The sequence below is a fragment of the Hippocampus zosterae genome, chromosome 9 (assembly GCF_025434085.1).
Source record: "Hippocampus zosterae strain Florida chromosome 9, ASM2543408v3, whole genome shotgun sequence".
NCBI classification, from domain to species: Eukaryota; Metazoa; Chordata; class Actinopteri; order Syngnathiformes; family Syngnathidae; genus Hippocampus; species Hippocampus zosterae.
The window spans coordinates 10,669,586-10,695,244 of NC_067459.1; the positions used below are offsets into that span (position 1 = coordinate 10,669,586).

General features: G+C 41.7%; 1 protein-coding gene across 2 annotated transcripts in view; it reads left to right on the forward strand.

The window, feature by feature from the left end:
- Positions 1-25,659, forward strand: part of tox2 (TOX high mobility group box family member 2) — a 112,179-nt gene that overhangs the window by 63,483 nt on the left and 23,037 nt on the right. For both annotated transcript variants that reach the window (XM_052075842.1, XM_052075843.1), the window contains exon 4: positions 8,373-8,699. In XM_052075842.1, the coding sequence (XP_051931802.1) occupies positions 8,373-8,699 (327 nt within the window). The remainder of the gene's footprint in view (positions 1-8,372; positions 8,700-25,659) is intronic.

Here is a 25,659-nt window from a genome sequence, read left to right on the forward strand (position 1 = left end):
GATTTTGTTTTGTTGTTTGGATTATAGCTAGCTTTGTTTCATGTTGTGTCTTGTTTCCTTGTGTGCTTGTGTCTTCCTTGTTAGCTTTTGTTTCCGGTTGTTCTCGTCAGCCTGCGCCCACATGTGAACCAATGAGCTCCCTCCAACCGTTTGTCTTGTCCAGGTGTTCCTTGTTGTCTCATCAGTTTGCTTGTACTTTCAGTGTTTGTCAGGTCATTGCTACATTTGCTCTTCCTGTTTGTCAGTCCGTTGCTGTTGTTTCTATTTTTGCCACTTTGCATGTAGTTTTTGGGACTCGTATTCATTGATTATTTTCGATTCCATATTAGGCGGCACGGTGGTCGACCAGTTAGCACGTTGGCTTCACCATGCAGAGGTGCAGGGTTCAATTCCAGCTCTGGCTTTCCTGTGTGCAGTTTGCCTGTTCTCACTTTGCCCGCGTGGGCTTTCTCCAGGTAATGCAGTTTCCTCCCATATTCCAAAAAACACGCAAGGCAGGTTGATGGAACACTCGAAATTGCCCTTTGGTACTATTGTGAGTAGTGATGGGTCCAGCGACACCGATGCGTTGACGCATGCGCCGGGCTCACAGAGCAAACCACGGGTCGGTGCATGTGCTGCTTCATTACGTCACGTGATTGACACGTGAACTGCACCGGCGCAGTTTAGACTGCATCGGCTGCGTCGACACAGTCCAGGCTGCGCCACTTAGTCCAGGGGGCGTCGACTCGGTGCAGGGGGCGTTGACGCAGCAAAAGCCTGCACAGTGTATTCTAAGGAAGTGCGTCTGGCGACACGATGCCGACTGCCGAAACAAGCCAGACCTCACCCTCGCTCTAATAAAAATATATGATTTGGCAATACGGAAAACACACTGATTATCAGAAAAAATGTGTCCGTCTGACTTTGAGCGTCATGTCGGCTGTCATATAATAGGCTATTATTATATGAGAAGTGCTTTGTAAACGTTTGTACTGTACGTCATACTCCAGTTGATTAAGAGGTCCCGCCTATAAGGGGGAGTTCTAGAAAGTGACTGCGACTGAGCACACCGCATGTTTGATGCCTCTGCCACGTTGTTATTAAAACTCACATAAAACGTAAACCTTGCCTGCTGACCATCATTACATCGGCTAGGCTAGCTTAGCTGTTGTCGTAGTTCAAAGTTTAATATGTGCCGTGGGTTGGGTCGGTGCTGCGAGTACGTGCTCACGCTCACGCGCGCACACCAGAGAGCAGCGGACTATCGACTGCTGAGACGCGCTTCACTCGAGTGACGTTGCTACAGCACGTGCATATTATGGAGCAGGTTCAGGACAAACGCAAATTGTCCGCCGTGTAGAGCCATTTTGATCTCCTTTTGGAGAATAAGGTATTTATTAAAATGTCCTTGTCTCACCAAGTGCCTCTCGGATTTTTGACATGTCTTATTCCATTGTGTGTGTGTGTGTGTTCTCCACAACAGGGGAAATAGCATGCATTAAACGCAACAGACTGAAATTTAAAACACTGGAGCATACTATTTGTCTAAATCAAAATTTGTGAAGACAAAGCCCACAAGCATCCTCATTCACATGATTTTCACATTATTGAAACACATTGAATGATACAATATGAATGCATGGATGTGAATGATATTGTCAAGGGTAAATGTCATCTTTATTGTGAAATATGCTTTTTGTATGACATGCAGCAGAGATGAAATGTCTTCCTCTCAATCCTCAGTGCATATATGCATGCAAACATGCTGTGCATTAAACACACACAGCTAAGAAAGGATAGCAGCTACACTGTATAAAAAATACATGTAATCTGAACAGTATAGACAATATAAACAGCAAAAACAACAACATAAACAATAGCGCTTCTGGCTATTGTGGGTAGAGTGAGGTAGTGCATTGTATACACTTCATCATCACATCAGTCTGTTCAGTCTGTCAAATGGGATGGCTGCAGGGATTTTGAAGGTCCAGCAGGTGGCAGTGGTCAGTGACACAGTATCAGCACAGTACCAACACAGTGTGTCATTGTGTATACACGCCTCATGGACCCATCACTAATTGTGAGTGTTTATGGTTGTTCATCTCTGTGTACCCTGCGATTGGCTGTTAACCAGTTCTGGGTGTACACCCCCATCCCCCACCGCCCACTCCCGTCCCCCAAGATAGATGGGATATACTCCAGCACGCCCACGACCCTCCTGAGGATAAGCAGATTAGAATATGGATGGATGATTCCATATGCCTTGCTTACCTTTTTGTTTTATTGTGTCTTTCGAAAAATATTTTGTTTTGATTTTTGGGTCAAACCTTTTGCCAAAACCACAACAACCCGCAAGTAGTGACAGATCCAGATTCACTCTTCCCATCAAAGTCAGCAAAGACCTAATTATCAAATTTGATTAGCCTGTGTTAGGGTGCAGGAAGACTGAATTGATTTCTTCTCTGATCTGGTTGGGAAATAGTCGGGACCGATAAGCGTAAATGTTCAATATTTACGATGGCAAATACTTAACAATGAAATCCGACAAATCTATACATATACAGTATAACATATCTATCTATCGATCGATCCGTCTGTTGAGCTCCGTCTATCTCTCTGTCTCTCGTTATACAGGATTTCTCTCTCTCTCTCTCTCTCTCTCTCTCTCTCTCTCTCTCTCTCTCTTTCTCTCTCTCTCTCTCTAAAACACAGAGGCTATGTCTATCTATTGTACATCTCTCTTTTCTTTTCCCTTCACAGTGTCACTTGATCTCGCTATCTCTCTAGTGCTCTTCTGGATCTCTCATCGCTCTATTGCTCTTTATCTCTAGCTTTCTCTCTCTCTCTCTCTCTCTCTCTCTCTCTCTCTCTCTCTCCATCTCTCTCTGACTCTATCCCTCCAGCTTTCTCCGTTGCCCCGTTTCTCTCCATCTCCATCCCCAACTCTCTTTTGGTATGTATTTGTAAATCTCGCTGCTCCGTCTATTTTTCTTGCTATCTCTTTTAGTTTCTCTTTCTCTGTCTCTACCTCTGTCTCTCTAGCTCATTGCCTGTCCTTCCTCTCTTTCTTTGCAGCTCTTCCACTGCCTAATGCTATCTCTCTATTCCTCTATCTCTACAGCCCTCCCTCTATCCTTTCCTCACTCACATGTCTGATCTACAGTAGCTCTGTCTTGGTCTCTTCTATATTTGTCTACCTGTCTCTTATTGCTCTGTCTTTCTAATGCTATATGACTATCGACCTCTCATGCTCTATCTATCTATCTATCTATCTATCTATCTATCTATCTATCTATCTATCTATCTATCTATCTATCTATCTATCTATCTATCTATCTATCTATCTATCTATCTATCTATCTATCTATCTATCTATCTATCTATCTATCTATCTGTCTGTCTGTCTGTCTGTCTGTCTGTCTGTCTGTCTGTCTGTCTGTCTGTCTGTCTGTCTGTCTGTCTGTCTGTCTGTCTGTCTGTCTGTCTGTCTGTCTGTCTGTCTGTCTGTCTGTCTGTCTGTCTGTCTGTCCATCCATCTATCTACTGTATATAATGTACCCGGCCGGCCAATCAGCGCTCTCTGTCTGTCTGTCTGTTTGTCTGTCTATCTATTTGCCCACCTATCTGTCTAGCTTACTATCCAGCCATATGAACAGCACTTGACAAATTACAGTTAAAGATTTTTGCTTGTTTCGACATGTAAATCTATTTTCACCTCAATCTTGATGCGTTATCACTGTAAATATAACATGATGGAATTATTATACGGCGTAAACGCATTTGGTCCTAGATGCCGGTACGTGCAAGCATCCTAACAATAATCTAATAAGAAAAAAAAGTGCAGCTAATGAGCCATTAGCCACACTCAATATCATCTCCAGAAGGCCTTGACTGTGCAGGCAAGGCTACAGAGCGAGGATTAAACGTGTGCCAAAATAAAAAGACAAGCTGGAGCGCTCCCCAATCAATGATATTTCCTCGCTCGGTCCCACGCCAACTGTCTCTTCATCTGTTTTCCTCCGACGGAAGGTGCACTGCAATGCAACTGTTACGGTCCAGAGACGCGGCACTTAATTAAAATATTACAAGCGGCCACTGCAGCTCCCACTGTGGAATCCAGTTCCCAGTTAAATAACCCATATTGTACATTTGCAAACAGTCCAATCTCAATTGTTTATTATTCCTCATTTTCTATGTGAGGAACGATAAGGTTTCAAACACTGTTGAAGTACACTCAATCAGCAACTGATTGGCTGATTTTATCAGTAAAAACATGTAATTGAGACTATTTTAATGCATCTTTTTAAATTTGGCGTTTTGTTTTCGGGAAAATTTTCTTGAGTTCATGTTTTATGGATAACGTACCTCGAAACACACAGCAATGACCCAAGTCAACCCATTTGACAAACATGGCCGAACTGCAGAGCGTAAAGTCTGTAGTTAGACATCCTTTCAAAGGACGTTGAAAATAAAATGTAAAAAAATAATTACATTCATAAATCTAAGGAAATTATCACGTGAGTTTTCTGCTAGAATTATTTTCTACTTTGATTTTTTATGAACAATGTCATTTTAATTTGAGATATTAACGAAATCCTTAGACCAATTGTCGTTTACAATTATTTTCCATTTTATTACATTTCAATTGAAAAATGTGTTTGTCATTGTATTTATAGAGGTAAATCAATATTTGTAATATTTTGTAAGTTTTTTTGTATTACATTAATTTATTGTATTTTTATGTATAAAATAATGTATTTATTTATTTAAACACAATATTCACACTTACTATATCTCGAGGTACAGCGATGTGAATCATAATTTTAACCTGAATCAGTATACTTTCTCATGAAGCTCTCGTTGATTTTCATTTGATTTCATTCATCTTAATTTAATTGCAAAATGAAAATGACTACAATGGTACCTCGACTTCGAAATGCCTTTTCATATGAAAATTTCAAGTTACAAAATGTCTCAACAGGAAAATATCGCCTCTTGTTACGAAAGAAATTTCAAGATACGAAAAGTAAAAATACAGTATGGGCTGCTAGTTGCAGCTCCGAGTTTCGCAACATACTGATAGCTCCTCTGCCATTGGCCATTACCCAGCATCTTCCTGACTAAGTTATTTATTCTTTCTGTGCGGCCCGGCACCAAATTACCCGGTTCGGGGCCCGGCGGTTGGGGAACCCTGCATTCGGGCATTTACATGCAAAACGCGTCTCGACTTACAAAATGTTCTAGTTACGAAATTACGAAAAGTCACGATACATCCAAATGCCTTTCCTTTGTTTGGAGTATAGTTTTCAGAAAGCTCCTCCGATATACAGTGCAGTATAGTAGAGTACTGTATATGCCTTTGCCAGAGTGCAATATTGAATTCAGAAAGAGAAAGTAGCAAAACATGCATTCACAATGAAGATGTATGAATGATTCATCCAGCCACAATCCAACTGGGGATGTCCTTGACATATTTACATGTTATCATATAGATGAAACTATTGCTGGTTTCATGGACACATACTTAGACAGGCGGCAAACAAAATGTTGATGAACACGCTCCATGATCATTCAAAGATGTCACCCATTGGAGCACAATGGCAAGGGACACACACAATGGCTTGGATGTTTACAGTGGACGATCCCATTTCCTTCCAACAATTATGAGGGACATTGAATCTCAGGAAATGTTGCTTTTCTCATCCATTAGACTAAACAATAACACAAGCAAATCCCAAAGGTTTGTACGCACACACACACACACACACACACACACACACACACACACACACACACACACACACACACACACACACACACACACACACAAATAACAATAAATAAATAAAAAACATAAGTCTTGAAAGGCCGGTGGCTGAGAACTCATGTCAAGCTTTCTCGAGACTGGAGGTGATCGCTTTGTTTCTTTCTCATTAAGTTTAAGGGAAGAGGATAAAAATGTCAAATTAAAAGCCTGGTTCAAAAGGTTTTCAAATGGATTTCAATTCTGCTGAAAGCTACAACCCGCTCTCGCTCTCTTGTGTGTGGAAAACAATGTGGCTGTTCTATTAGCTGTGATTTTGCTTTTTCTTTGGATTGGCCAATCAAACAACACGTTTTATTTATTTTAATACGTTTTTTTTGCATATTCTTATGTAATGTTATTAAAAGTGCGTTTTACTGCTATATTATTCAAAATGTGAGACATTTTTGGTTATGCTGTACACTTAGATTATTTTTCATCAATTATTTTTATTTCGTGTATTTATATACCGGTAGTTTATCGTGATTGACTATGAAATCTTGCTATTAATATATCACTGCTATACAGCATTTCTATTTATTTATTAATTGAATGTAGTGCATGTTATTTTTAGTTTTGTCTATTTTCTTTTAGGTATTTTTCTGTATTCTGATTACATTTTTTTTAACATTAGGTTCACTGTGTTTTGTATTTTGTTTTAGCTCGTTTCGTTTTTTTCCACAATTTATCAATTTGTTTTGACTATTTTCTTTTAATTTAATGACTATATACATTTACTGGAATCATGTTTAGAATTGTATAATTTATCTAAATTAAGTTAATTTTAGATCATATGCAAAGTCCTGAAAGGTATTGTTCTTTATTGGTCTGTGGACCAGTCTTTGCTAGACGTACCAAGAACTAAACTGAGGCTCAGAGGGGATCGAGCCTTTTCTGTTGCTGGTCCATCTCTCTGGAATGACCTCCCACTGAACATTCGGCAAGCCTCCTCGCTGCCCATCTTTAAATCCCTCCTCAAAACTCACTTGTATTCTTTGGCGTTTGACTCAGCATGACTTAGATTTGCTATTGGTTTTACTGCTTGGTGCTTTCTACCGCCTTATTACTTATTACTTATTACTGATTCGTCTTACTGTTTATTGTATATGTTAAATCTCTCCATGTACAGCACTTTGTATGCAGCGATGGCTGTTTGAAAGTGCTCTATAAATACTGTTGACTTGACTTGACTTTAATTTGTTATTTTTATTAAAAATTTTTATTGTTCTTTTATTTCTTCATTTGATTATGCTTGTTTAGAAATGTTTAAAATAACTGTAAAAGGGATTATTTATGGTATTAATAATCTATATCAGATTTTTATTTTCGATTGTATTTCACGGTATGAGACAGTGGAGCAGTTGAACGCGGTGAACAATACGCTCACCTTGAGGAAGAAAAATGACAACACGTCCTCTTTCTCCCTCTCTCTCTCTCTCTGTCTCTCTTTCTCCCCCTCACCCATCTTCTCCTAAAAGTATCTGCCGCCGAGATAAATGACCACTCTGCCGTCGAGCATGACAGCCTACACAAAGATGATATTGAATTGATTTGAGAAATGTTGCAGGACTGACTTTTTGATGTATGCCGCATGACGTGAATCATAAAAATTCTATTAAAAACCCCTTGAATGGCTGACACCGGAATATTATTTGTGATGATTAATTTGACACAGTCATTACAATGGGAGTCGTTTCAGCTCAAGATTGCTTTTTTGCTCCCAGTTGACTCCCTTGGCTATTTTTTTTCTCTCTCCGGGTTTCTTTGTGGAGCTGATTGGACACGCCGTGTTTATTTTTTTATTTTTTGCAACAAATGACATGAAACTAAATTTGAATTGAATGCGTGACGAAAGGTTGAGAAGTGAGCAGTCTTTAAACTACATCAGGGGAAAGTCGGATGGGTTTACGCAAGACTGATGAATAACTGAAAGAACGAATTGATTACATGCTGATAATCTGATCGAATTTGAGCATATTCCACACTTCTGAGTCAGCAAACACCCAATTAGCAGGTGTCTTTAAAAGATTATCCTGAGCAATTATCTTGTAGTCTGGGGTGTGTACTCGTAAAACCATCTCAGCAGACTCCCGTAAATGTTAGAGCTGTTTGATATTTAACAGTAAATCCTGGTTGGTATGGTCAACACAGATGAGGGACATCACATATGGGTGTAGTGTGTTGCGTTGTTAAAGACAAAGCGTTAATGCGGGGTACGCTTAATTGGTGCGAATTCATTTTCGCCCTGATCTGCTCATAAAAGCGTTGGTGGCAATGCTATTAAGTGCGTGGTGTGCTGTGTTGAGATGATACAAATGCCCTCAAAAGTCTTTAGCCTAGTAGCCTAGCTGCCTAAATCATCATGCTGTGCGTCTCTCCACAAAAAAAGACGATTCGATGTGGCTTTTCGGCGCATGAGGTGCCAATCGAGTCAACGATGGTTCGATTTGAAAGTGCAACAGTCCATGTGAACACCGCTTCTCTCACCCAAACTCAGCTGGCATCGCCTCCAGCTCCCCTCAATCCATCTGAAGTTAAAAATGTCTCGAGCAGACCAACATTTCAAACATGTTTCTGTCTTTCTCAGAACTACACGGCTCAGACTGGTGGTGGTAGTGGCAGCAACGGTGGAGGAGCGGGAGGTGGCGGTGGAGGCAGCGGTGGCGGCGGCGGGGGACCGGCCAGTGGCAACCAAGCCGGGGACGAGGACTACGAGATTCCTCCCATCACTCCCCCCAACCACCCGGAGCCTCCACTCCTACATCTGATGGAACATGACTCCACGGGCTACCTTTGTCACTCGCTGTCCCACAACGGACTCATCAACCCTTATTCCTACCCGGAGCTGCCCACTCTCATGATGTCCAACATGCTGGCGCAAGATGGCCAGCTGGTCTCTGGACAGATGCCCTCGGTGAGTACAAAGCAATGGAGTCAGACATCGGATAGACCAGTGATTCCCAACCACAATGTGGCACGGCCAGGGAGCCGGTGTCACTACCTGTTGCCATTTATACAACAGAATCATGTGTGTAAAAACAAATTTGTCATTGAGTAAGTAAACTTGTGAGAAATTTAAACAAGCTCATGATTATTTGAGCATACTGTATATACTTTTTTCTGACATCGTTTTTTTTTCTAATGTGAAATGTTTGTCTTGGCTAAGTGTTGGGGAAACACAGGGATAGACGGTTGACTATGGTTTGTGACTTGCACAGCTTCACCTGATTACGTTCTTGTTGCAAATGAGCAACTGTCCACCCAAATACCTTTGATTGTGGTGCCTCTGAGAGCATAGCTCGCAGTTTGAGACAAGCCAAACATTGTTCTGTTCATCAGAAGCTAAGGCTGCTAAAGCGAATGTGCTTCCAACCACTCTTGCTCTGCTTCGCATTTGTTTCTTATACATTCCCATGTAGTCCGGTCGTGGCTTGGGTTCTTCCTCAAGTCGAGCTGCCATGTCATGGACAGGAGATTCTCAGTTTCATTTCCATTTGTATGCAGATATTTGTGTGTGTGGTTGGGACAGTTAGCTTCGCTATGCTAAATCCCAGAAATGCGCTGGCCAATTTTTTTTTGTAGTTTTGGATGTATTTCTGCTCCTCTTAGGGTAGCTATGGTAAAATATGAAATATATTTATTTTTTAGGCAACACAGCGGATGACTGGTGAGTACGACCGCCTCACAGTGCAGAGGTGCAGGGTTCAATTCCGGCTCAGGCCTTCCTGTGTGGAGTTTGCATGTTCTCCCCATGCCTGCGTGGGTTTTCTCTGGCTCCTCTGGTTTCCTCCCACATTTCAAAAACATGCATAGCAAGTTAATGGAACACTCGATATAGTCCCTTGGTGTGACGCTAATAGTGAAAGTTTTTTTGCCGATTTGTGCCCTACGATTGGCTGACAACCAGTTCAGGGTGCACTCCGCCGACTGCCCGAAGTCGGCTGGGATCGGCTCTAGCATGCCTACGAGCCTCATGAGAATAAGCGGATTAGAAAATGGATGGATATTTGTTATTTAATATATGTATTAGTGAATGTATTCTGTTGTGGTATTCCTAAAAAAAAGGCCAAGAACACACAAATTATTTTGTGTATCTGTACCACCACGATTGACAGGGAATATAAAAAATAAAAAAAAGAAATAAAATATGATTACACTTGATTCTGATATACTGTTTGGAGTGAGAAGTCTGCTAATGAAAAGAAAAGAGCATATATTGTACAGTACATATACCCACAGACTCGCATCAAGGTCGAGCAGAACATTTTGGAGCATTTATCTCGACCAGAGGCGATCTTGGGCCAATCAACAGTCAGCACATGGCTTGATATACATCTGAAATATAACTACAGTGCTGTAGATTATGTGAAATATCGGTAAGTAGAAAACCCCCACCGTCACCATCACCTAGGGAATTGGATTCATGTCATTTATCTTCATGCACAATTCACATTTTGGTCATGACCTTTACCACAGAGACAGTGCTCGATCAGCCACTCTGTATTTTTTTAACACCTCAAAATACATAGTGTAGGCATTTGCACTGAAGCTCCAGGTCATGAATAATGTTAAAATTGCATTCATTAGTAGGAATAACCCCCAAAATTGGCTGCGTAGCACCCACCGGATTTTTCTTTTCTTTTCTTTTTTTTTTTAAATCCAGCCCCTGGAGCCAGTTTCACAAGTGACGTGACATTGGCTATGCAAGTCTATCATGAGTAGATGCATAAAAATTCTCCAAGAGCCATGTCTAAACAGGCACGGTATTATGGCCATTTCCACCTTCAAATTGTCTAAGTTTGAAGTTTGATAACTTGCCATGAAACTTAAAACATCTAACTTCATTCCAAAATTTCGCCCAAATTCACTTAGCGACATGAACTTTGGTAGATGTACCTAACATCAGTGGATGTAGAAAAAAAATTCTGAAAAATGTCCCCGGAGGTCGGCCAATTAGGTTTGAAGCGGCCAATATGAGGTCATTTTGACAATTCCCACAGTCCCTCAAAAAAGAAAATCATCCTCAAGATTTTTTCCCATTGCCGATGAATTTAAAACATGCGTAGCAGATTGGTGGTCAAGGCTAGACTGGGAGGAGCCAGAACTATTGATGCAAACCTCACCATAACATACAAAACTCTAATACAAATTCTGCCCCCGAAGCCAGATTTATTTAGCAACATGCACTTTTGTAGCCATGTCTATCAAAAAGTTGACAAAATGACAAATCTGAAAAGACTGTGGCCATTCAGACTTTGTGGGGGGGGTGTCAATTTTCCCAAACGGCTGGTGTATTTCCGGGCTGCTCCTGGTCTTCGCGGCAATCCCTCACTCCCGTCAACAATTATTTTTCTGCAAGTGGCGCATATTCCGATTGTTCCCAGCACGCCCCTGATCATGACTAAATCTTCAAAAAAGTCCAAAGAAGCCATGCCTGAAAAGATCTAGGAAGTCTGCCATTTTAGATTGAGACACACATGCAACTCAAAACTATGATTTTTTTTGGGGGGAGGCATTAGAATGGAAGTTGATGAGATGAATCACCATGTAGAGCAAAACTGCAAAAACACCACTCCAAAACTCTGCCCCCGAAAACAATTTCACTTTGAACATTTGGAAAATTTGGTGGGTCTGTCTACCATAAGTAGACGCACAAAAAAGTCTGAAAAGCTATGTTTGAAAGGACACGTGTGGGTGATTTTTGCCATTTCCAAGTTCCCTTCCAGAATGATCTTATTCTTTTGACTCATTGCTACCAAATTATAACCACAAACAAATGGTTAGTGCTAATTTGCAAGACGTTTTGATTATCATCATTGGGTATGGGCAAAGCATAATTGTAACTATAAGTGTATAGATGCGATGCCTGATTTGGTGGCAGTGTAAGCGCTTCAATTTCTGTATGTTTACTGTATATGCAGATTTGTTGCTCTCATATCCAGTGATAACGATCATTTTTGGGGCATTTTTTAGAGATGGATTAATCCCAACAGGAGGAAGGTAGAGCTGACAGCAATTTAAATACTTTAAATAGCTTCTCGATATTTCCCGGGTGCACACATTTCTTTTCTTTTTTTCTTCCTTTTTTTGCTCTTTCAAGCTTTGCTGCTGAAAATCAGAAAGGTCTAAATCAAATAGTCTGCTGCCTGTCAAAGCTACCAAAGCGTAGTGGAGCAAGGTTCATTTGTGCGGTGAAGGAATTCATATTTCTAGTCAATCTCTGCCTTACCTTGACACACTCTGTCGACCGAAGTAATTAAGCAAACTCAAACACGCCGCCGATAATACGAATAGCTCGTGGACAGTTAAAGGGGGGTTAATTTTTAATTTTGGTCTCTCTGAGATGAGATGATTTCATTTTGCGGAGGTGGACGATGCTCTACGCCCTCCCCCCCCCCCCCCCACACGCATGTGTGTGTGTATGTGTGTGTGCGCGTGCGCACCATAAACAATATCTCTGCTGTTGAAATGGATCCACTACATCTGGAGGTCAGGGGCTTATATTCAATCTTGAGCACGTTGAAAAAAATCCATTAGGGTTCATCTTTCCTGCATCAGCCATTCTATTGTGGTGCTGCAGTGAGATCTGTTTTCATCAGGCAGATTCAATGCGTGAGCTGGGCAATGAAAAGAAGAGTGCAATAGACTTGGATGGAGAGAGTGGAGATGGAAGGGTGGGGGGGGGTGAATTGCAAAGAGGTGACTCTTTTTCAAAATGAGCATATGTGGATTTCATCATTGTGTATGTTAGAAGTAATTCACTTGAGTGAAATAACATCGAGCTCGGTACGGTGCGTGTACAAGGGCCATGAGAGTGTTTCGTTGCAGGTGCTCGCATAAAAGCAGGAAGTAAATGGGCTAATTATGCGGAGAAATGAGTGGAGGAATGAGTGGAGACCTATTGCGGCGATAGGTAAACATGTTCAGGGAGCTATTAGACGCACAAGAGGCAGCGCATGTTTAGTTTGCTCGATGAAACAGAGTTTAGATTGAGTTTTCTCCGGCTTGATTTACACTCCCTAGTTCATGGCGCAATCACATTTTTTGACTCTCAAGGGGCACTATTTGGATATATGTTAATAGTGAGTGGATGAAACGTCATCTCTTCAGATCGGAATCAAGCCTCTTCCAAATATGGAGAAAAATGTTGTCGGATATCGGTGAAGCGTCACACATGACTAGAGATACCACACAAGAAGTGTCCGGACGTTTTTTTTCTCTTGTCACCAATGAGTGCATCCACTTTTCTGGTGAAAATGCGAGTACTTCAGGGGTTCACTAAACACGTCCCTAAAATCCAGTAGTGCTTTCTGGAAAGTTAAGGGGGGGGGGGTAATAACACGCCGGTTTTACCATTCATTCATTCAACACAAAAACTGTTGTACGTCTGCCATGACAGGATGCAGAAAGGGCAGGAAGTCAGCCATTTTAGTTTGAAATTCTAGGGCTTGATCTTTGCAAAACTCCTATGTGAAAATTTCCCCAAATGGGGCCAACTCAGAGAGGTTTAGCGATCCTTTTTACTTCTGTAATCTAATGCGGGCTGAGCGTGGTGTCAAATTTTGATCATTTGAAGGATTGGCTTTCATTGTAAGATCAAACATTATTGCTGAATTTGGCATTTAACAACTAAATTCACGACATTGTCATCTCTGTTATCTCACTCTTGCTAACTCACAAGAACTAAAAAAGAAAACTACAAAGCCATGACCGCTTAATTTTATGAATACTTCATGATAGTTTATTGATAATTATGATGATGTTGGAAGCTGTAATGCGGCGTCCATACTCCTTCTCCGTGGCGCTCCTCTGCACTCGATGCGTCCTCTCTGTCCATGCGCCCCCGTCACTGTGTCTCCAGATTCCAAAACACATTAGACATTTAATAGCTGTGCTCAGGTTACACTGATCTTATCAAAGCCGCCTGGCGGAGATGCTCATCTGACCGGACTCACCGAGCGGCCTTGTTTTTTGGTCTGTCGTTCCCGCCTTTGACAACAACATCAACAAAAAAGAGAACCCAGCGCCTCCACACGTCGTATGGTTGTGCATAGGCTCACAATTGCGCTGGCCGCCATCTATTTGAATGGAAGTGCTTAATTTTCTATTAAGCGTTATTGAAAAAGATGCAGCTGAAATTTAAATGACCTCGGCCTCTTTTGCTCAATGGCGCGTGAGATATTAGCTCTCGTCAGAGTGCCTGCGGTGTGCTCGTTTGAATACGGAGCAGATGATGAATGAAATCACACTGTAAGACGTCCACGCGTAGTCTGCGATCCGTTAGCAGACGCCGTCCACGCATCGCTGTCGAACTGACGGGTGTCATTGCGGTTTGTTTATTTGACTTTGTACAGAGATGCCAAGTGGTCCAGGTCAGCCGTATTTGTTACGAGCTGTTGCCCTTTGTCATTCAAAAACCAGACATGCCCTTGGTCCAGCTGTGGGCTCGGTGGCTGATTTTAGCAAGATAAAAATCAATTATGTAAAATATGCTGTAATTCTTCATCATTGTGTATTTTGCAATGGTTTACATGCAGACAATTGATCAAGACACCTGAGAACTGTTTTCATTCGTGGGAAGGTCTCTTTTAAATGAACATATTTTTCAAATTTGTCTTTGTTTGAACAGGAGAAATGGTCCAGTGCTGGTGGTCACTCATCATAATTAATTCCATCGTGATTGTCGCGATAAATTGTCCCGTGTGATTCTTTTTTACTTCTTCTTCTTCTTCTCCAAGATGCCTTTGTTTTTCCTGGTGCGCAATGAAGTGCAATTTGGCAGGTGTTGGCGGCACAGTTGAGCCAACGCGAATAAAATTTGACCGGCGATGTCAAGTGAACTTGTCACAGACAAGCTGCGAAGGTGTGAATTAATGAGGAAAAGAAGGACAGACCTGTCTTTCAAAGTGTTTCACTGCTTCCGCAAACAAGAAAGATAGTGGATTGAAGAGAAAACTAATGACACAAAAGAAAGAATTGCATGCGACTTTTCCAATTTCAAAGTACAATATTACTTGATGGACTTTCTGTTTTTTGAATCTTCTTTTTCCTTTTCTGCACTTACTTTCCGCTCCTTTCAAATGAGAAAAGAAAAATGTGATTCTTTGAAGTCATTTTGTGTTGGGGATTAGTGAGCAAATGCAGAAAACTGATGGTGAACGTCTGTTGCTTTTCTCGACAGTTCGAGTCTCAGTGACAGAGTGGAACTTATTATTCCAATGTTGATTGCTCACTTGGAATAGCCAAAGCCGTGGTAATTCCTGTAAAATAGTTCTTGCGTACATAAATACTTTTCATATTGATTATACATCCATGTATCCGTCCATCCATTTTCTTATCCGCTTATCATCAGGAAGGCCACAGACGTGCTGGAGCCTATCCCAGCTGTTTTCGGGCAGTAGGCGGGGGACACCCTGAACTGGTTGCCAGCCAATCGCAGGGCACAAAGAGACAAACAACCAACCGTGCTCACACTCAGACCCAGGGACAATTTAGAGTGTTCAATCAGCCTGCCATGCATGTTTTTGGAATATGGGAGGAAATCTGAGTACCCGAAGAAAACCCACGCAGGCCCGGGAAGAACATGCAAACTCCACAAAGGGAGGCCAGAGATCAAACCCACGACCTCTGCAACGCTAGGTTGACACGCTAACGACTCGACAACCGGGTCGGCATATATATATGAAAATGAAGTGATACAGTAAGGATACTGCGCATAACCCTCAAGCTTCCTGGCCTCTGGTAGAGGAGGTGAATGAGGGACAGACACCACCCAAGGGGTGAGACGAGGATTTACATATATACACATATATATATATACACAGATATATATATATATATATCATATTTCTGCATAATCCCACATATTGTATGACTTATTGTTGCATGTCACTCCACCATAAATGAAGTTTGAGTGGCCAAAGACAGAAATTTTACACACCATGAAAGGTTCCCTGGGTTTATGTAACACATTCATGTTTTCCACTTCCTCATTTTAGGACCGCGCTGGTAAAGCCTGGCTAATAAAAGGCTCCTATTAATATGTCCTGTTGCCTAGCGACGGCAGGCAGCGAGTAATAGCATTCTGTGGAAAAATAGATGACCGATAAGGAAGAATTCAATTCTTTTCTCATCTCCCGGGAGAAAGTGGCTTTTTTTCTTCTTCTTCTTCCCAGCAGTGTGATATGAAACTGTAGTTGTACATTAAGAAAGAGCGGTTATTTTCCATTCTCATCATTTTAAATGGATATTTATTGCCGCTTGGGTTGGCGGCTCATCTTTTTTTGTTATAAAAGTCAATTAATGTCTTAAGGCAATCAGAGGATATGGGCCCTGACTTCATTTCTTCCATTTTTATCAGAAATTCTAAAGAGGCCGTATTAAATTAAGCAGCAAGACAACTTTTAAATTGCATTTCCTTCACACCACAGGTGTAATTTCGACCGGTGTGCAAACATGGGTTCCAGTATGGAAGTGTCACTCCATAAAAAGCACTTGCAATAATGTTGCTTATCTGGGCCATCGCGAATAATCTCTGTCGAAGAAAATGTTCAATTTAGATAATTCATCACATCCCATTTCAAAAACAATGGTGCGAAAGATGAGCTAGTGCACACCTGTCGTCGTTGTTGTTGTTGTTTTCGACCTCGCCGCCATCTTCATTCCGTGCCGCAGATGTGATCAACGGCGGCACTCAAGTGAAGAAGAAACAGATGCGGCCGCGGCAGATCGGCCGCATTATGAGGCAGATACATGGTGCAGATAAGGCGTCTCATATTGGAGCTCGCCAAGGGCCCCTGCTGGGCGTTATCATGCCATGAAATCATGTCCATATTGCACTGTGGCCTATCGCCTCATTCCGCTTTCATCAGTGGGAATATTCTGCCTCCGGTGGCGGTGAATAGCCGGCCTATGTCATCTCACTCAGAAATGAGCGCCCCGCAACCCACCAACTGCTAGCGGCTTCTACTACCCCCTGCAGTGCCACCAAGCTACCATCTTGACACACTCAGTCTGCCCGAAGGTACGACATGATTTATGTAACCAAGATGTGCATGAAGGAGAAATCCTCTTAACATCAGTCCATGCCGGTGAATACTCATTCATCGAGGTCCTTTCATTCTCAGGGCATGGAGTCCCGAAATGTCAAGAAACAAAGCGCAGTCATCCCTCGTTTTTTTACCATAATCTGTTCCAGAAGGCTGTTCGAAAAGCCGTTTGTTCGAAATCCGAAACTATTTTATTAGCCCACGTTTAGGAGCTAATACAATATGCTGAAATAACCACCAAAAAAACCCCAGTCAGATTTGCATAAATCACAACAAACATGTCTGCTCACAATGAACGCTACACCAGGAAGTGTCACTTCCTCTTGTAAGGAAGCCGAGAGGAATCAAGTGGCGTAATCAATTGGGATTGCCCAGTTTGGTCGAAAACCGGTTTTCGGTCGTAATCAGAAACGTAAAAACCTCGAATTTTCTGGTCGAAAACCGATTTGGTCGAGAACAGAGACAGAGACGTTCGAAAACCGAGGTTTGATTTTACTTACTTCAGTTGACTTTTGGGGTTGGAGTGTTGATTTTTCCATACCACCTTTTACTTCTCCTCCTTTCCTACTCCATTACTTTTGGCCAATGGTCATCTGAGCCCCTTGCAGATTCCTGCAGAAAACCCGTCACAGTGGTGATTTATTAGAATAATAACAATTATGGCCAAGAAAGCAAATAATTTGGGCCCTGGCAGTGTCAAGAATGCACAGGGAGAGAATTGGCACCAATGTGAATGATATGAGTTTGAACAAAATACAATTTTTTGTATGTGATTGCACGTGTCCAAGGATGGATCACATCAGCCCCTCTGCTTACGTGCAAGCCTGCTTTTTATCTGCTTTTTGTTTTGTTTTTCCTCTTCGTTACTTCTGCATCAATGCTCACTTTTCTTTCATTCGTTTATATCTGAGGGGTGATAATGGGGCGGGGGTGTCAAACTCAAAGTGTGTTTGACACGGCTCTGAGGAGCCTCATTATCCAAGCATCCTTTTTTTTTGCCGTCTGCATGTCAGGGCTGGTGCGTCCTCCACACAACTGTCATGTAAGACGGGACATGTGATTCTCTCCGGGAGGCGCGCACGGCTTTTTGCGAGGTGAGCGCCGAGACACGCCCGGGCCGGGGAAGGTGTGTGACGGGCACAGGAGAAAGGAAGGGAGGAAGAAGGGAGAGAAATAAAAGCTAAGGAGGTTCTAACATCAGCTGTAATGAGCATCATGGAGGATGTCGCCGAGGGGGACATCATGACATGACTACCTGCCTTGTTGTCACGTTGCCCTGAGTGTTCCCCCTCTAAAGTCTTAAGCAACAAAGGCGGTTGGATACAACCATCTGGAGACATATTCTACATCAGACATGGGATCGCTCAATCTATTCAAAGGAGACATATTCTGCATTTTCACAATTTAAAATGGGTCCCAGGTGTGTTAATAACATTTCTATAACTTACTTTGTCAAAATAACCCAAGGATCAAGAACTGTAGTAGGCTTTACACACTTATTTTTGTCAGGTTGAAATGAGTCCGCTTTTAGGGGCTGCTGTCTATGCAAATGAAATGGATGACTGGATACGCCGGTTTTTGTTGTCGTGACGAGCAGGGGAAGAACTTGAGCTTTGCAAGCGGAGTGACATCTACAGTACTTGAATGGGGAGAAATGTGCATGAAGACAAATATATTCTTTCACAGAGGCACCATTTCAGTCCAAGACACTGTAGCACATCGACATGAGACCAAACACAAATATCGCCCATTGTGGCTTCACAAATTCACCAAGCAATTAAGCATTTGCTATTTATCAGAAGCTAACGCTGCTCGCAAATGCTACTATGTGCATCCAAAAGGAAAACAAGATAGAATAATAATAATCTTTTTGGGTATTTGTTTGTGAAAGTATTTCTTTACAGTTGCAAAGGGCTCTGAATCTTCACCCAGTCTAACTGGTCACATCCTGTGAGGCAAAACATTGTGTAGAGGCAGCGTTATAGACTCTAAATTAGCCCCACTGTTACATCACAGTGTCACACTTGATGGGCAGGCAGGCGCTACGGAGGTCCAACTATTTACTTCCTGGTCTGCTTTCTACCGCCTTTATTACCGATTTGTCTTACTGTTTATTGTGCATGTTAAATTGCTCCATGCACAGCACTTTGTATGCAGCGATGGCTGCTTTAAAGTGCTCTATAAATACTGTTGACTTGACTTGACTTGGTCTGTGGTAAACAACATTTACGATTTAACAAATGGGATTTTGTGTTATTGGCAACAGTTCCTTTGTGACGCATATCAAAAACATGAAAATATATCAATTATTTAAATGTCCAAATTTGTGACAAGATATAGAGGTTGTTTTGCATCACCTAAACAAATCAAAACAGTCATTCATCAGTGTCGTGAACATCAACCTCCCATGCAAAAACATCACAACAGACAACACTGAAACAACCACCATTGCAAATACCTAGTTTAAAAAAAAGAAGAAAAAAATGAAAGAAAGGAATAAAAACAGCAGCGTCTGGATGTCTGGCACATCTTTAAAGCCAGCCGTCTTCTACAAAATGTTGGCGTGTTATCGACTTGGCTTGTACTGTTGTGTCAAGGTCCGTTTCAGCAGTGTGGCTGGTTGGAGATATACTTGGACTAAATTGCCTTTTCAGTCCAGTTTTTGCTCATATACGAGGTATTTCTGTTTGCCTGCCAGTATGATGTCATGTGATCACATTTGAGCATGAGTACAAGAAGTGTTTTATTGTTTTGCTCGTGGCTGTTGAACTGGATTGTAGTCCATAAGAAGGAAACTGATTTTTAAAAAAAAGCCAATTCATGATTATTTTATGCATCCACATTGACAGCCTGTCACTTTTTCCTCCCTCTGCTTCTACTTGCCTTGTCGGTGACATGTACTGTATGTCTGTTTACAGCGACCGTCAATGGCCAACATTGAGCTGGAGCACTTTTTCTTCATCTCTGTTTCTAGCCGACACAACATGCGGTGCTACCAACCAATCAAATTACATATTCCCATAGAACGGTTCTGCTGCCCAGTGTCACCATATGATTCTCTTGCTTGATTTACCGACTTTTCCGACCCAAGAAAGAATTTCATTTCTCCAAAGTGGCAAGTGGTGACAGTGGAAGAGTGTGGCTGTAGCACGATACATGGAGTGTGAGTTTTTTCTCCCTCTTTCTGTCTCCTCTGTTGAATGACGGAGCACCGTAGTGGCCATGCATTCACTTTTGGCTGTGCACATTGAGACGGATTACATCTCTGTTTCAGTAGAGCCGCAGCAACCAAGCTTCAAGATAGCGACTGGTAACAGGTACTGTATTTTTTGGACCACTAGGCGCGCCTGATTACAAGGCGCAATATCAATGAACGAATATTTTTAAACGTTTTCATACATAAGGCGCACCGGGTTGTTGGGCATATTGTGAAGCATTTTTAAATGGTTGATTCTAACTGTACCATATGTTTATGTGCTAGATTCAGCACTGTTATGCGAGTTCAAAAACAAAATATCTGGTTTCTTGCTTGCTTTTGTTTGCTGTACAACTACATAGGTGTGGCTTCGAGCTGAGGCGGGGATCCTCTCTGAAAATATTTGAACATCGCTAGTCTATCTGGTGTCCGGTGGATGTCTTGTTACTTTCACCAATGGTAAATGCTATCTTGGTCGACAGGTTTACAGCTGTAAACCAGTCAGCGCACTCACAATTATCCAATCGGTCCTGACAGCTATTGGAAGCTGGCTGTGCAGTTTACCTTGCAACATCAGAAATGCGCAGCCAGAAATGCTTAGCTTGCGTTCAGTCTGATTGCAGCATTAAACTGGAAGGACTACATTTCAGTTGGTTCTGGTATGATGAAAACATTCGCCTGCTAGCAGTTAAATGCGGGTGATAATGAGAATGCGAACGTCGCAGGAAGGAATTTAAATTAAAGACGACATTCATTCATTCACAAGTGTAGCTTATTCGCTGTAATGAAGGCCAGAAGTAATGACAGCCCCGCACCATGAAAGGGCAGTGTTAGCCGCGCCAGCTAGCCAACGAGCTTGTGGGCTGTGTAAACTCGGCGCAAGTTAGCTCAGCATTTAGCATTCCCAAGGATTTCTGGAGTTAATTTTTATGTTGCTTAAAAAAAAAAAAAAACTAGCTCCATTGTCAGACATGCCTGAAGATATCTGTAAACAGAGGCAAATATGATGACGTACACTACATCACGAACAAGCGTTATCGCGATTGATTGGTAGAGTCCAAATCTATTTTAGGCCAAATTTATATTGTCTGTTATGTATACCATGTAAAGGTAGAGCATGAATCCCCTAATATACACAATGAGAATGAAATCTATCTTCAAATGTCCTCCAATTAAGCTATCAGCATGTACTTCCCATGCTTCTCTTGACTCAGCATCTGTGTGATGTCACGTAGAAAGCAGCGTTTGTCTCCAATGCATGATTCATAAATCGCCTGGCGGATTAATTCAGTGTAAATTACTCCCCACCTCCCACCCCAACGGGCATGCAAAGCTCGATAAAGCAAAGACACGATGGGGAGAGGGAGGGTGAGGAGGCGGCGGCGGCGACTTGCCGTCGTTAGCGCGCCGTGCCCTCGGGGCAAACGACGAGTAGCTTTGAGGAGCTTGGGAGGAACCCCCCCTCACACACACCCCGCTTCCCTTCTACAACCCCACAGCCTGCAGGCTCATGTTTACTGTGCTTTTTGAAGGATGGCTCCCGAGCGCGCCTCTAATTAAAGCTGTCACGGCTGGGTGCCTGCAGGGATAATGTTCTATTATTATAGTCATTTGTTTCAATTAAACGCTGGCTGATTTTACAATAGCGGCCGTGAACCTGCGCGAGTGAGCCATCACTCTAAACAAGATGGCCCCAGTCAAGCAGCCAGGAGGAGGCGGAGTGCGCGTATCTGTGTGTGCAGTCACATGATCCCCTTGTATTATTAAAAAAAAAAAAAAGATGCGGGCTGGGACGGTTCCTATTCAAAAGGTCCAAACTGTGAATAATGCACAGTTTTATCATTTATCAATGGATTTACTTTCTGCTCCAGTTTCACACTTTAACCCTGGGGAATTAAACCCGCTTCATCCAAATGATAGTGAGTAACAAATTGGACGACACTATCTTACCTGACAAGCATAATTGTAACTAACTCTGTGTTGAATTTTAATCCCCTCTGCTACTGAAGGGGAGGCAGCTCTAATGTTTATTTTGCGTTTTTATTCCAAACCGGCGGTTGCTATTCCACCACAATTTCAGCAAAGCTATTCAAGCCAAAATTCATCGGTAACAGTGCGAGGCCGAGGGGTTGTGCCAACTGTGAGTGTGCCTGCAGGTTCGTAGGAATGATTGACATCTGGTCAGCCACACCTTTTATCGCTGATTGGTTGTTTTTCCTCGAGCTTGGTGTTTCTTAAAACCTAATTAGAGGTTCAAGATGGCGCCAAAGAGGACTGATTTATTTTCACACATCATTTTACTAATGTCATATCATGAAACCCAAAACCCCCACCACATTTGGGTCGTGATATATATATATATATATATATATATATATATATATATATATATATATATATATATATATATATATATACACATTATTTTTTTTGGTCTATTTTTTGTTGTATCAACTGGTATTGTTTTTCTTTGTTACGATCCTATTTTGACCAAAATAGTGATATAAATTCTGTCCAAAATATGATGGGAAGATCCATGTGAGTAGTCACCTGATCGCCATGTATTAAAAACCCACACATAAGGGAACAGCTTATTAAAACATACCAAACAGTGCATACTGTGCTGTTTTGTCATTCATGGACTTTGTTTCCAGCTCCCATTTTACAGTTTAATGTGGAATAAAATGATCGATTGAGGCATGACATAAGGGACTCCAGTCAATAATGAATAAAAAATATATGACGCTAATAAGTTGAGGGTGGGGGCGGGGGTGGGGTGGGGGGGTAAAGAGAAGCTACTCTTCAGTAGGACACACCAAGGTGAGGTGTTTTAGCCTCTGCTTTAAATCTCTCTGTCCTCCGTGTATCTGAATAGCACCCTGTACCCCCGGCCATCTCATCTCAGTGCTGCTGGTCAAATCCCCTTAGCTAAATCAAATGGTGCAGACAATTGGAGGTGAGGTCGGGCGCGGAGCAAAAGGGAACAATGCTTCTGTGATATTCCATCTCAGGCCTCCAATGTGCTGTACATAATTGGAAAGCCTTTTATTATTTGACTCCCATTTGACTGTGATGTACAAGGCAGGAATGCAAACACGACAGGCGTCAAGACGGCGGCGGGCAGAGGAGGAGAAGTGTGCTTACTGCCCATATCCTACCTTTACATCACATGTTTAGCCACATCTGGACGCTCGCCATCGTACTATCCAAATGGTTTGCCTCATTCTATCGAATGTTTTAAATTGCTGAATAAATTAAAAAAAACTTTTTAATAATTGTAATTTCCCCTTTTACCCCTTTGTTCATAAACATTATTCCAAACTGCACAGATTATTATTCCATTTCTGGTTTAGCCTGTAAGCTATTAGAAAATAGGCACAAGTGCTGATCATTGTTTTCCAAAGTAAAAGCAGGGATGTTTGCAAACGTATCTGATGAAATGCAACTTTGATGGAGGACAATGGAGAATATTTAGTCTTGAGAGGCTAAAATTACACCTGTAAATGAGAATCGATCAAAATCGTTGTTGATTAATTTGATAGTCGATTCATTGTTGAGTAATTGATGAATTGTTTGCACCTCGAATTATTTTACAATGTGCTCACCAGTTCTGAATGTGAATTCAACTTCCGTTCCTTATTCAAGCCATTCACTCAGTGATTTCACAGTATCTTAAGCCTTTGCAGAGTGCTTTTCATGGATTTTTATTTGATGTACGTCAATAGAAATGTATTCAAAGCACCGCTGAAAGGGGCCCGATTTCATTGTGGGATGTTTGCTTCCGCTATGAGCAAAATCATCTCAGTGCCAGCGAGTCATTCATGCTAAATGCAGAGAGCACGCTGACCGATAAATTCCTGTAAGTCAATGCTCTCCCTCGTCTCCTCGCTCAGAAATAAAACCGTGCCATTATAAATTAGCATACAGTACCTATGGCAACCGGCAACCTCTGTCTCACTCTTTTGTCATTTTTTATACAGTCGTCTGTGACTGACTTGAAATGGCTGCCGCTCAATGCCACGGTTGATCATGAGGCACCTTTCATGAAAAAGTAATTCAATGCAGATTCTTCTAATTAATATATCACACCGCAGCAGTGATTTTTTTTAAATCGCTGCCTAAACCTAATGACGCGTGATGATGTATTACAAAAAGACTGACCACTGTTGTCCTGTCTTGGACTTTGTAAATTGGCACCGACCCAACAGACCTTAAACCTACAAACAACTTGCCAGGCAGGTTGAGTTGAGAAATTGGGAGTTCCACAAGGCTCCTATTATGAGTGTGTGTGTGTGTATGTGTGTGTGTGTGTGTGTGTGTTTTACCGTAAAGTTTAACATAGTGTTTCCGTAACAGCATGTTTCTGAGCACATATAGCAAATGGAATCTTGCTAGCTGCTTGCCATGTTCACAAAATATTAGACATAATAGACTGGAAGTTTTCTGTAAAAACATGAACTTAATTTTATACACAGACACACACACACACACATTTTTAAATGAATAAAATGCCACACCTCAAATAAACAGTTTCTTTCACTGCAGCAGCATTCCCAATGGGATTTAAGCCCAGCTTTTTTCCCAGCTTTCCACAACACAAATCATCTGCACAGCATACATGGCATCTGTACAGCTGACGCTTACATGGAAGTTTAAAATGCAGCTGCATGCGGTTCTTGCATTCTCCGTTATTCTCATTTTTGAACCGTCAGCCTGTGATATACACACACATAGACACACACAACAGTCTTGTTTTTTCAGTTCCACGACGATTAACCGCTTCATTAGTCGTGGGGAACGACTCTCAACTGGAATGTAAAAACAGTGAATGCTGTGAGCGATGAGAACCAACATGAAGGATGATGGCAGGGGGAGGGGAAAAAATGTTTGATTCACAAACCGGCAGCAGCACAGTGAACGGGTTTGTTCTGCTTTCTGCACGGAAAAACTATTGACGCCAATTAAACGTGATCTGACGTCAAACACGCTTGATGAAGATGGCGACGAAAAGAACAATTACGCCCCGGTGAATATGCGCTAATGCTGGTTTGTTCTCTTCACAAGTAGTCGATCTTCTTGTTGTTTACATTAAACATGGAGGCTCCCATTAAAGGGTGACCATTTTTTTCTCTGTGCACCAGGAGGCTGTTGCTATGGAAATAGAAGCGCAGCAGCTATGATAGGCCATTCATGTTTGATTAATTGGTTTTTCAACGCTTCTTGGCTTGTGAGGACCCATAAAGAGCAAGCCCGTGAAAAATGGAAAATTAATGGGTTTCTATTTCCTACTCCCCCTTTACTCTTTTATTCACTTATTTTCATGAGGCTATTTCACCGCGGTGAAAAAAAAAAGTGTTTTGAATTATGATTGGAAGTTATTCGAAATGCAAAAGGAATGTCTTTGTTCATGGCGCACTTTTGTTGTTGTGTTTTTTTTTTTTTTTTTTTTTTTTACTCAGGCAATCCGCTGGAGGCCTATTATGATTAGAGAGCCTTCATCTCTAAACCTCCCCTCGTGTTTATCAAGATCTCATACAAGCCACGGACCTTTCAATTTGATCTTTTCCAGCTGCAGCACTAATGTGTGATACATTATTTAAGTCATAAATGTTAAAAAAAAAAACTAAAAA